This window comes from Erythrolamprus reginae, chromosome 7 (assembly GCF_031021105.1).
Source record: "Erythrolamprus reginae isolate rEryReg1 chromosome 7, rEryReg1.hap1, whole genome shotgun sequence".
Lineage (NCBI taxonomy): Eukaryota > Metazoa > Chordata > Lepidosauria > Squamata > Dipsadidae > Erythrolamprus > Erythrolamprus reginae.
The window spans coordinates 29,589,901-29,604,250 of record NC_091956.1 but is presented as its reverse complement, the minus strand read 5'-3'; the positions used below and the strand labels follow the sequence as shown (position 1 = coordinate 29,604,250).

The 14,350-nt window shown below is 38.4% G+C and overlaps 1 protein-coding gene across 1 annotated transcript in view; it reads left to right on the top strand.

Moving 5' to 3' along the window:
* Positions 1-14,350, top strand: part of TLL1 (tolloid like 1) — a 170,648-nt gene that overhangs the window by 96,819 nt on the left and 59,479 nt on the right. Inside the window, exons 3-4 of the mRNA XM_070757256.1 lie at positions 6,992-7,072; positions 12,237-12,389. Of these exons, the coding sequence (XP_070613357.1) occupies positions 6,992-7,072; positions 12,237-12,389 (234 nt within the window). The remainder of the gene's footprint in view (positions 1-6,991; positions 7,073-12,236; positions 12,390-14,350) is intronic.

Here is a 14,350-nt window from a genome sequence, read left to right as displayed (position 1 = left end):
TCGAGGCCTTGAGCCAGTGACATCTGAAGACATTTCTTTGATCATGTGGCCAGCATGTGACATTGTGTAGTGCTGTTTCCTTGTCAACAAAGTATTATCTGTATGTCTACTTGCAATTGCAAATAGACAGGCAGGAGCTAGGTGAAGGCAAGTGTTCAACCTGTCGCACAGCACTTGGATATCAAACCTGGGCTGTCATCTTTCCAGCTGACAAACTCATCAGTTTGACAAACCCATCCAGCTGATAACTGCTACCTGTAGTTCAGCAGTTCAAATCTCACCACCAACTCAAGGTTGATTCAGCCTTCCATCCTTCCAAGGTGGGTAAAATGAGGACCCAGATTGTTGGGGGCAATATGCTGATTCTGTAAACCACTTAGAGAGGGCTGTAAAAGTACTATGAAGTGGAGCATCAATTTCAGGTCACAATTCAAAGTGTTGGTTTTGACCTATAAAGCCCTTCATGGCATCGGACCAGAATATCTCCGGGACCGCCTTCTGCTGCACGAATCCCAGCAACTGATTAGATCCCACAGAGTTGGCCTTCTCCAGTCCCGTCGACTAAACAATGTCGTCTGGCGGGTCCCAGGGGAAGAGCCTTCTCTGTGGCAGCCCCAACCCTCTGGAACCAGCTCCCCCCTGAGATTAGAATTGCCCCCACCCTCCTTGCCTTTTGTAAACTCCTTAAAACCCACCTCTGCCGTCAGGCATGGGGAAACTGAAATAACTTCCCCAGGCCTATATTATTTATGTATGGTGTGTTGTGTGCATGTTTTTAAATTATGGGTTTTTAGTTTAAATTATTAGATTTGTATTACATATTGTTTTGCCACTATTGTTGTGAGCCGCCCCAAGTCTACGGAGAGGGGTGGCATACAAATTTAATAAATAATAATAATAATAATAATAATAATAATAATAAGTCTAAATACTATTGCTATCATCATAAACACTGAGCCATTACACCACAAATAATAAAGTAGGTAAAGTTTAAGCCTTTTGGTTGCATAAAATGAAGAAAGTGTCATTGTAAATAGTATGATGGCTTGAAAAAAAATATTAAAAGTATGGTAAAAAGAGTCCTGTGGAAGATAAGGCTACTAGATACTATTACTGATGACTCAAAGTAGGAGTTTGTATTAATTTAAAGAAGCTATTGCTGGCATACAATCTTAGTAAAAGGAAAAGTAATCAACTAAATAATAAATCCTTGTTTTATTTGTATGTTAAATGCAATAGCTGGCGTGCAAGAAATATTTAAAATTAAATTAATTAAAAATATAGAACAACATATATAAAAAATATTAAATTTTATCTGTGATACTTATTTGAAGCTAAATACCATCAAACAGGGCATTTCGGTATCAGGTCGGGAAGTAATAGGAGTATTTGTCACGTACAAATTGATAGATGTCATAGCTTCTTTTACCTCAATGTGGAAGTTGTATAGAAGGACATAAGTTTGAAAACTCATCATAGCTAAACATTACCCAAAGAAATAATCTATGCAGAATATCAATCTTCTTTACTCCAGTTGTACTGAAAGTTGAATCAGATACTAACATTTTCCACAAACACTAGAATGAGACTCAAACCTAGCATGGTGGTATTTTGTGAGTGCATTGCCCTACGATGCTGTGAGGTATTATTTTTACTGTTTCTGTTGTTCTATCAACCGCCCAGGGTTGTAATTCATAATATGAGTGGCTACATAAATCTGAATTAAAAAGGGATTTGGCCAAAAGGGGGTTATGATTTGTTATGACATTCAGTAATGAATGAAGACGTCAGGAAGGTTTATTGGCCCTTAGATGGAGAGTAGGACTATGGACATCTCTTTATAGAAGTTTGGTGCACCTTCCTTTGAAAATTCTGAGAGATAGGATTTTTAGGAGTCCCCAAATTTGCAGAAATTTAGTGGGAATACTTTCTTTAATAGGCCAAAGTTTTCTGAGTCTTGACCTTTTCATTCCGGAAAGTTTCTAATGCAGTCTAATTGTCTTTTGGGGTGCATGGAACTATGTAGTTCCTTCCTCAGTCTCAGCCATCTCAGGATCTTTCTCAGATTATTTATTTTATTTATTTATTTATTCAATTTTTATGCCGCAATATAAAGCAATTTGCAATTAATATAATATTATTTAAATTGCATTATTGTATTAATTTCCTTGAAAAAGAGCATTTCACTTAAAACATTACTTCCTAAATTAAACCTTACTTTGAAAAATTGTTGCGTCACTGGGCAGTAAATATTTGCATTCTGGGAAGTTGACAAAATAGCTCATAGAGTAGGAATGTCTTAACGTATTACCTCATTCTTCTAAAATCTAAGAGAAAAATTCAAAGCATTTTTCTCAAGGCTTGCTACAGTTATGTGACAGGGGAAGGCATTAGGTAAATTACTCAGCAATGACACAACACATTTCCCTTATATGGTGCTGTGCATTTTGTTGTAACCCTTTAAACGTCATTTAGAAGATTATATAAAGAATGCATATTGCAAAAAATCTGAGGAATTACTGAAATTGCTAACCTATGTTTCATTGATTGAATGGGCATGAAGTCTTTTTATGCATCTCATAGGCTACAAGTGTAGTGATTAAACATTCACTCATGATCTTTTTACTAATGGTAACTAAACTTGTTTTTCAGAATTAAATAGTGTAATTAGTTCAAAGAAACATAATGTAAAAGTTTTGAGTGTGATTACAAAAAATCAATTACAAGCACATTGAAGTGTTAAAACAAATGTTATACACAGTATTATTTGAAAATATTTGTTTCAAATAATGCTATATACTGTATGTTCATTAGTTAGAAGCAACATAATGTAAACTTTTAAGTGTGATTACAAAATGTCAATTCTAAACACAGTCAAGTGTTAAAATAAACAGTGTAACTAATATAAATATTATGTATAGTATTATATGTACTGTATTCTTTGTTAGTGTGTGATAGACTTCAGTGAGTTACACTGTTTTTAGTATCACATAGAATGGAAAGTAGTATCCTTGGTTAAACTTTATTATTTATTTTATGAATTCTTTGCCACAGCCAAATATACTTTACAGAAAATTTTATTAAGCTTCCAAACCTTCATTAATGTCACCAACTGGTTCTTAAGTAAGTTAGGCTTAAAATTGATCAAATTATTAAAGGTATTTATCAGGTTAAAATATTTTTAAGTTTTTAAGTGAAAATTGCAAAAGAATTGATGAGGTCACTTGGCAAAATACATTATATTTTTTACGTAATTATACATGCTTAATTTTTCTCAATCTTTTATCTAAATTTTGCATAAGGCCACAAACAAGTCCTTATTTGCATATAGTACTTGCATAAGTAGTATATAGTTCCTACTTATACTTGCATAAGTAGTATATAGTTCCTAATATAGTATAACTTGTGCAATAATTCCCTGACCATAGTAGTTTTCTCTTCTTTTTTTACAACTTTACCTATGTCATTCCCAAACTGTCAGTGAAAGTTATTCCAGGATTAAAATTGTACTTTCCCATTATACTGATGTTGAGTAAATAACCTCTTTAAAGTGTATGAAATATTTCTGATGTTTTTGCCCTTGAATGTTTACTTAATTATTTACACATTAATTAATTAATTAATTAATTCTTTAATTCATTTTTCAAATTTATGATCAACCATTTTATGAAAAGTGACTCTGATACAATACAAATTATAAAACAGTAATATAAAAATAATTAACAAACCCAGAAACTGCAAAGATGGCACAGCTATGGAAGCACCAAGAAATCCACTGGTTCCTTCAGGGCCCAACTGGGTGGATGTTAGCAGAGCATCATGTAGACCTTACTTCACAGGGAAATCTGACTGAACAAATAACAGATACATTTGGAACATTTTTCATTTTTTTTCATAAACAAAGACATCTAACATATAATATGTCTAGGTCCTCAACAGGATTCAGGCCCGGCTACAGCACAGAAACTGCTTTGGTCGCATTGATAGATGATCTCTGGTGGGCCCGGGACAGGGGTTTATCCTCCGTTCTGATGCTCCTTGACCTCTCAGCGGCTTTCGATACCATCGACCATGGTATCCTTCTGTGCCGACTTGAGGGGTTTGGAGTGAGGGGCACTGTTCTTCAGTGGTTCTCCTATCTCTCTGGTCGGTGTTAGTGGGGGGTCAGAGGTCGACCTCTAGGTCTCTCCTTTGTGGGATGCCTCAGGGGTCGGTCCTCTCCCCTCTGCTATTTAATATCTACATGAAACCGCTGGGTGAGATCATCCAGGGGCATGGGAGGAGGTATCATCAATATGCGGATGATTCCCAGCTGTACATCTCCACCCCATGTCCAGTCAACAAAGCAGTGGAAGTGATGTGCCGGTGCCTGGAGGCTGTTGGGGTCTGGATGGGTATCAACAGGCTCAAACTGAACCCTGACAAGACGGAGTGGCTGTGGGTTTTGCTTCCTAAGGACAATTCCATCTGTCTGTCCATTACCCTGGGGGGGATCACTGATCCCCTTGGAGAGGGTCCGCAACTTGGGTGTCCTCCTCGATCCATAGCTAACATTAGAGCACTATCTTTCAGCTGTGGCGAGGGGGGCGTTTGCCTAGATCGTGCAGAATGCAGCTGTGAGAGCAATCATGGGCTTTCCCAGATATGCCCATGTCACATCAACACTCTGCAGTCTGCATTGGTTGCCCATCAGTTTCCGGTCACAATTCAAAGTGTTGGTTATGACCTATAAAGCCCTTCATGGCATCGGACCAGAATACCTTTGGGAACGCCTTCTGCCGCACAAATCCCAGCAACTGATTAGGTCCCACAGAATTGGTCTTCTTCAGGTCCCATCGACAAAACAATGCTGTCTGGTGGGACCCAGGGGAAGAGCCTTCTCTTCCCGACCCTCTGGAATCAACTCCCCCCGGAGATTAGGACTGCCCCCACCCTCCTTGCCTTTCGCAAACTCCTAAAAACCCACCTTTGCTGCCAGGCATGGGGAAATTGATTCCCCTCGGCCGCTCCATTTTATGTATGGTTTGTTTGGGTTGTATGAGTGTTTTTAAATCAAGGGTTGTTAACTGTTTTGATTTTTTAATCATTGGATTTGTATTTTGTATTCCTGTTGTGAGCCGCTCCAACTCTTTGGAGAGGGGCGGCATACAAATCTAATAAATAATAATAATAAAATAATAATAATTGTGAAAAAGTAAACCTTCTTAAGGGAAATAATACTTTTTGAAACAGTGGAGTGAAGTAGGAGTCAGGTTCTACATGTTTAGGAATCAGATCAAGTAACCAGTGGTAGATATAATCAAATATATGTTTATTTGCTGTTTAAACACTTATTTCCCTTCCGGTCAGCTTCTTCTATGATTATTTTGCTTTTCTGTCAGTAAAGACACAACATCATGAGCAATATCAATTTTAGCATGTGTTGCAGCCAGGAAAATTACATCAGTGTAACCATAGCACAACTCTGACTTGATAAAAACTTTGCTTCATGTATATAGAGAGTAAGAGTAGGGATCAGTTCTGTGTCAGGTAGGACACATAAAAAGTCTTTTCACTCTGATTTGTTTTTAAATGTATTTTCTAATTTAGGGTAAGGCTGAATAGCACACCAATAGAAGAATCAGATAGGGCAGAGATCCCCAAACTTGGCAACTTTAAGACTTGTGGACTTCAACCTGAAACCCACAAGTCTTAAAGTTGCTAAGTTTGAAGACCTCTGAGATAGGGAAAAAATACTAAATAAAAATCTTGTGTCCCGGGAGATTTTTGCTGTGAATCTATTTCATTCTTTTTATTAAACTTATAAAATACTTAACTTATAAAATCTTATAAACTACTTTATAAAACTTACGACGACATAGAATATAGGAGAGAAAGGGACTTCCAAAGCAGCCTATAGAAGACAGATTGAATCCTAAAGTCACAGGCATTTGTCCTACACCATTGCGTTTGTTAGAAGATAGTCTGTCTCTTGCAGATATGCAAAAAAGCCACAGAATTAAACCAAGATTTTTGTTCTCATAAGCAGCTTCTGCCGTCAATCTTCTATGTTTCTATGTTTTCTACAAAACTATTCACATCTGAACTATTTTCAGCTGTAATAAATCATGTAATAATAGAAACTCCAGTGCCCCAATTTGAATGAGGTGCTTTAAAAGTTACTTACAAAGACAGAAACAACTTATTTCATTTGTAGGCTATCAATCTCTGGGGGGAGCTGAAGGCTCTTCCCCTAGGTCCTGCTAGCCAACTGTCAGCGAACCAAATAGTATCTGAGAAATAAATAACTTCCACGCCTGTGCTTCTCACAAGGTACGATTTATTAACAGCCATATCTGGATTCAACTTGAATCATTCCAACTCTGAGTCCCTTAGATTACATCCGGGTCAAAACCCCATATCACATCCCCACACCCACAAGTGCAGTCATGAGGACCAATCCTATGCAGGATTCCTGATTCCTTCCTGTGTTTGTTACTATGGCATCTCCAGAAAGGAATGTGTGGTGGCATATCTCTCTCTCTCTCACTCCCCCCCCCCGTTCCTCTATCACTACCAAACTGTGTCAGGCCAACCTTTGACTTCACATAATGACTTTGGGCCTGACACCGACATTGTCTGGCTAATGGGATCCTGAGGAGGCCAACTCTGTGGAACCTGACCGGATGCTTGGATTCGTGAGGCAGAAAGCGGTCTCGGAGGTAATCTGGTCAGATGCCATGTAGGGCTTTGTAGGTCATAACCAACACTTTGAATTGTGTCCAGAAACTAATCAGCAGCCAATGCAGTCCACAGAATGATGGTGAAATAAGGGTACATGCTCGGAATGGACAGCTCCATAATGCACAGTCCCTGTTGGAAAAATGAAGGGATAGGGAAGATGTTACAATAATTCAATAAAGTAACTATTTTCATTTATTTTTTTGTAAATGCATTTGCTAAATGTATGCATGCAGTTTTCCATTTACTTTTACTTTTTTTTTTTTTAAAGGTGGCTTTGAAGAACGTGAGATGTCAAAAAAAAGCAATGTTCTCTATCAGCTTATAGACAGGATAAGAAGAATTGAGTCAGGTATGGGCAAACTGCTTATAGTTCGTTCATCGTTGCATGAAATATGACATTTCATACCTTTCTTGGTTCAATCTCTTGAGTATCCATGACAGTCATTAGATAAGCTAATTGTGAATGCCAATAATGAAAGATTTTTGAGATGTTCTAAATCCAGTTTATGCAAGTGCCTAATATATGTGTATGCTATCTGTGGTCAAATTAAATTGAAATTTTAAAAAGCCTATAATACATCAGTATCCTAAACATCTCAATTGCTTTCAAATAGAGGTAGAGTATGTTTTGCAGTATATTTTTTATCACAGCATAAAGAAACCTGTTTTGGTTCCAGATATTTTACCTAATCCATTTTTTCTCCTTATTTTGCCAACCCTAATGTTCATCAATTTTAACATAATTTTCCTTACAAATAACACTGATTTTGACTTCATTTTCCTAAATGTGTTCTACCATTTATGTATGCTTCCAGTGAAAGTTGATGCATTGCAGTTGATTATATTGATACTGCTTTTCATGCAATTCATAAGTTTAGATTTTTTTCCTTTTGCAATAGCTAATTTAAATAAGTCCATAGTGGATGCATTTGATAAAGCATGCTGTAGAATTTGTTCTGAGTTCAATTTGCATTTCAGTTTCTAGAGAAGTTTCTTCTGCATATCAACTTTAATTCAGTTCAATAAAGAGAGCAACATGAAGTGTTTCTCAGCTTGGGAAGTTCGCATACATTTGAACTACAAAACCTTTTGCTTTTTAAAAATATCATTTTCATTAATCTTGATTTACATTATACATCTGAAAAGAAATTCTGCATACAAATAAAATAACTATTAGAGTTTTAGAGATATTCGGTACAAAAAATATTATTCTTTAACTAAAATATAACTTCCTTGGTACAGAAATATTGGTATGATTCATGGCATATTATTTAAATACATGTTAAGGGAAAAGGCAGGAGGAGGAGACATTTACAGTACCAATAGTGAATCAGCATAGCAGGCTGGCAGGAGAACAGAAAAGTGAATATTCTAAATACTGATAAATAATTCCTTCGCATTGAGCCAGTCATTAACGTTACTATATATTTCTTCAATCATATATATTCCCCATAATGCAAAGCTTGACTGTATAACATCAACAAACATATTGCCACCTTCCTCAACGACAATCCCTCATTCTACTATTCCTGCCCATCCTGCACACCCAAGTCAATCTCACTCGACAATTTATCCGAAGTAATCTTATCTGCAGTCTCAAAAACCCATCAAGCATATACCGAAAGTATCGAACCACGGTTCGCCTCCATAGAAAAAAATATCCAAGACCTGATTAACACCAAAACACCTAATCAACCACCCTGCAGCAGCCCACCACCACCACCACCACCACCATACTCCCAACCCAGACCACCAAAACCTCTTCCTCTAAACCCTACCACCGACATCTCCACCCTGGTGAACGATGCCATGGAAAGGGCACAAAAACGCCACAATGCCATCCTTTTTGGCCTTGAGGAAAACGGGGAAACTGACTTAACAAATATACAAAACATAATCCACAATCTACATCCTCAAACAATTACCCCTGATGTCATCCTAGAGGTCTCCAGAAGCGGCCCCACACTAAAGTACAGCGATGGATCAACGGCTCCCCGACTGTGCAGAATAGTCTGCACTAACGAATCTTCCAAACAACAATTCATCAGGACCATGAACACCATTGCCAGAAACAACACCAAATACAACAAACTCAGATGCAGACCTGACTTAACATTACTCCAACGTATCCGCTCCCGTGAACTACGCGTCGAACTCAGGAGACGGTGCGAACTCGGCGAAAATAACCTCTACATTGACTACCGCTCTGATTGCATCAGAACCAAAACCTACAACCCTCCCTTCATCGTCAAACCCACTACCCCTCCACAACTTTCCAACACTTCTCCACCCACCATCCCACATCAACAATCGGACCTCCCCAGCACCTCCAGCAATGAATAGGAAAATGCGCCCCTTACTACCTTGCCTCAATCCTGCCACAACTCAACGCGATCCAATCCCCTTCCTGAACTCAAACACAACCTCAAATGCAAACTAATCAATGCAAGAAGTTTAATCAACAAGTTATCAGAATTCCTCCTTCTGCTCAACACCAACTTATTTGACATAATCTTTGTTTGCGAAACATGGCTCAACTGTTCCTTTCCTGACTCCATCATTACACAAAATAACTACCTGGTTTTCCGGTCCGACCGCGAATCCCGCAGAGGAGGTGGTGTAGCCATATTCTACAAAAGCTCACTCAATCTAAAAAACATTCAAGTTGCACAAGATTTATTCCTTCCTGAAACCCTAATCTGCGATCTTTCCCTTAACACCACTCTCCGCTTTTTACTGTGCTACAGAGCTCCAAACTATGACACTTCCCATGCATCAAAATTAACTTCCCTACTAACATGGGCATCCTCCTGCCCCTACCCCATCATCTTCCTAGGTGACCTCAACCTACCACACATCAACTGGACACTAAACGAATGCTCCACCGAACCTATACATACCGCCATCTACAACACCGTCACCAGCCTGGGACTGGAACAATTAGTATTAAACAACACCAGACTCAACAGCTGCCTCGACCTCATCTTCTGCAATAGTAAAAGTGCTATTTATGGACTGCATATCATAGAACCCTTCTCCAACAGCGACCATAGTATGATCAACTTCAACCTCAACCTACGCCATCATAACATTCAACAGAACAACGTGTCACCTAAGTACAATTTCAGGAAAGCCAACTACGAACTCATAGACGTCAGTCTCTCATTTATTAATTGGCAATCCCTCTTCTCCAACTGCATCTCCATCGATGACCTCTACAACACGTTCTTACTCCAAATCAATAGACTTATAGATCTGTATGTTCCAATTACTCCTCCCAGAAGAAAACAGAAAAACAACATTCCCATCTCACTAAAGAAACTACAAACCAAAAAAAGATCCCTCTGGCGTAGAAACAAAAAAGGTCCTGTAAACAACTTTAAAAACCGCTACAGAAGAATATGCCAACAAATAAAAGTAGAATGTCTGAACTACCGCAGTAAACAAGAGGAAAACCTCCTACGCTCCAAATCTAACCGTGCCTTCTACAACTTCGTCAACAACAAACTTAACGACTCCAGACCTATTCCACCTCTCATTGGACCACACAACAAAGAGTACCACGACGACCCATCCAAAGCAAATCTTTTCAACTCCTTCTTTGGCTCCGTTTTTGTTAACAGTAATAACTCATTCCCCCTCTTCGCAAATCGCACTCCTAACTCATTAAATAACCTAAGCCAAATCATCTTCACCACAGACTACGTTGAAAAAGCAATCCGTGATCTCAAACCTTCCCTATCTGTCGGTCCAGATGGTCTCTGTGCATACTTCCTAAGAAAACTCTCATCTGCCATAGCTGAACCTCTAAGCATTATCTTCCAAAATTCCTTCATGACCAGCACTCTCCCCAAACTGTGGTCAAAAGCAGTAGTCATCCCCATCTTCAAAAAAGGAGACCCATCACTAGTTGACAACTACAGACCCATATCACTATGCTGTGTACCTTGTAAAATCATGGAATCAATTATAAATCGTTCAATCACTCTCTACTTAGAATCTAACAACCTACTATCAAAAAAACAATTTGGATTCCGTAAGAAACTATCCTGCAACCTACAACTACTCCACTGCAAAAACATCTGGACTACCCACCTTGATCAAGGAAAATTCATCGATGCAATTTATATCGACTTCTGCAAAGCCTTTGACTCAGTGGTTCACGACAAACTTCTCCTAAAACTCAAATCCTACGGCATCTCAGGACTCCTCCACAACTGGATTACCGCATTCTTGTCAAACAGACAACAAGTTGTCAAAATCGGAAGTGCCATTTCCTCCCCTGTCCCTGTCAAAAGCGGCGTTCCCCAAGGCAGCGTACTAGGTCCTACTCTTTTCATCCTATACATCAATGACCTCTGCGATAATATTGTAAGCAACTGTGTACTTTTTGCCGACGATGTGAAACTCTTCAACACCACCGACAACACACTCACTCTTCAAAAAGACCTTGACTTCATTTCAGATTGGTCCAACACCTGGCAACTTCAAATATCAACCAACAAATGCTCTACCCTCCACATCGGCAAAAAGAATCCAAACCACTTATATGAACTGAATAAACAAATCCTCACTACCAACCAACACTCAGTAAAAGACCTCGGAATACTCATTTCAAATGACCTAAGTGCTAAAGCCCACTGCAACAATATCGCCAAAAAAGCCTCCAGAGTTGTTAACCTGATCCTACGCAGCTTCTGCTCCGGCAATCTCACACTACTCACAAGAGCCTACAAAACCTATGCCAGACCCATTCTCGAATACAGCTCATCTGCCTGGAACCCACACCGCATCTCAGACATCAACACTCTCGAAAACGTCCAAAGATACTTCACCAGAAGAGCCCTCCACTCCTCCACTCGAAACAGAACACCCTACGAAAATAGACTAACCATCCTGGGCCTTGAAAGCCTAGAACTACGGCGTCTAAAACACGATCTAAGTATTGCCCACAAGATCATACGCTGCAACGTCCTTCCGGTCAACGACTACTCCAGCTTCAACAGCAACAACACAAGAGCACACAACAGATTCAAACTTAATATCAATCGCTCCAAACTTGACTGCAAAAAATACGACTTTAACAATCGAGTTGTCGAAGCGTGGAACTCATTACCGGACTCAATAGTGTCAACCCCCAATCCCCTACACTTCTCCATTAAACTCTCCACGATTGACCTCTCCCGATTCCTCAGAGGCCAGTAAGGGGCGTATATAAGTGCACTGATGTGCCTATCGTCCCCTGTCCAATTCTCTTTTCTTACCTCTTTTATCTTATATATTCTCTCCTCTATATATATTCTCTTCCTATCCACTTCCCTTCTTTTTACTTCCTATTTTTATATATATATTCATAATGTATATTCTCTCTCATATGTATTGTATATTGGACAAAGAATAAATAAATAAATAATAAAATAAAATGTAAGAGGAAAAAGCTCATTTATCTGAAGAAAATGTTACTGTTAGCACAATATTAAGAATGGTATTTTGCAACATAAATGTCATTGCAGGTTTTGAACAAAATAATAAAACAAAGGCAAGACCAACTTTAACGTTCTCAGGGAACAATGAGAGAAAAAGATTTTCCCGGGCAGCTACATCGCGCACAGAAAGAATATGGCCAGGAGGTGTTATTCCATACGTCATAGCAGGAAATTTCACTGGTAAGGCATGTCAGAAATAAGTTTATTTCTGGAGGTAATATTACAATGCAAGTAAAATGGTTTGTAACCATGGGAAAGACTGATGTAAGCCATAATCAGCATGTAATCATGGGTTTGCTAATTGTGTTGCAACCTGATTGGCTGTAATCTATATAATAGGAGTAACACCCTTGCATGGATGTGGTTTGTTACAGTGGCTTGTTATAGAGTGGTTTTTTGTGCTAGATGGTTTGTAGTTAGTGGTTGCAGTGGGGATGTAATAAGAGTTATATGGTAGTATTGTGGGTAATTTATTATAGCGGTCAAATGATAGTTTATTTAGGTCAGGTGATAGTTTATTTAGAGAAGCAGTTTGATAAGAAGAAAAGTAAAATATATTTGTACAAGAAAGCCTGCTGCAGTGTTTTTCATTGACGACTTCAATTAGGTATAGTGGTTAACTGTGGCTACTTAGTGGGTTACCTTCCGCATGCACAGAACCCTCCCAACAATGCAAACCAAGGCACATATTTATCAGATCCTGAACTAAGCCTTCAAAAATAGAAAAAAATATATTTAGCAGTTCAAATGGAGATGTCTTGAAGACAATTCCTTCTTTTATAATTTTATTCTATTCCATGAAATGGCAATTATTCTTAATCCACTTAATAATACCAAATTTTAAATGATTTGCATATTCTGGAATCTGAATGATGCAGATGTATTTCCATGCGTTATGACCCATTCAATGAATCCTTAAAATAAATTACATAATAAGTAAAAGTACTTATTATAAAGCTATGGAAAAGTGATCATTAACAAATTGAACCAATTTCGCTTTTAGAGGAATGTAACATACTATATTTTCTATTGATATTAAATTGGTTTTTTCCCCAGACTTAACTTTCCAGATGTTATTGCATTATAAGCTAATATTCCTGCCTGCTGTTGTTGCTGAATGGAAATAATGGTTGCCGTAATTCAACAACTCACAAAAGTTGGAAAATGCTGTTGTTAATATTGGGATGCCAAATCTATTCCTTTATTTATTTATGCAACATTATTATGCAATAATTATTATTATGCAATGGATGTGGCTTTCAAGGTTCTAATTCTGTAAATGGGATATACACATCAACAAAGGATGCACACTGTCTTTAGCAATACAGTAGTAGAGAATGCAGCTTGTAGTGTGGTATGATTAAGATGGGTAACTTAATCTACACTTTTTAAAATCTTACTAATAACGTTCAAGTAAATTGTTCAATTCATTGAAGACAAAAGGTTTTGTGGGCCTATCTTTTCATGACCAAGGTATCTGTCTACCTATGTCTAATGGACTATACCTATACCTACTGGGACAGGGTGGCTCAGTGGTTAAGACCCGGAGCTTGTTGGTCAGAAAGGTTGAGAGTTTGACAGTTCGACTCCCTAGTGCCACGTAACGAAGTGAGCTCCTGTTACTTGTCCAGCTTTTGCACACCTAGCAGTTGAAAAGCATGTAAAAAATGCAAATAGAAAAATAGGGAAGGTAACAGTGTTCCGTGCACCTTTGGCATTTAGTCATGCCGGCCACATGATCATGGAGACATTTTTGGATAGCACTGGCTCTTTGGCTTGGTAATGGAGATGAGCACTGCCCCCTAGAGTCGGGAACGACTAGCACATATGTGTGAAGGGAACCTTTATATCTATATACCTATGTCATCTATAGCAATATCAATAGGCTTATATATGGCTTTACAGTGGTTTACATCCCTCACTAAGCGGTTTACAGAGTCAGTATATTGCGGTGGAGGCGGAGTAATGCTCGAGCACAGATAGTGGGTATAAGGGGTCACTTTATTGAAATTTGATTAATTAATTATTCATGACCTGCAGAGGTGAATACTATCAATGGGGCAGAATACATTTCCAAAACATTTCTAAGCAACTATAGGGTAAAAGCTCCTTGCCTTGGTGAAGGGGAGTGGCTTTTCTTA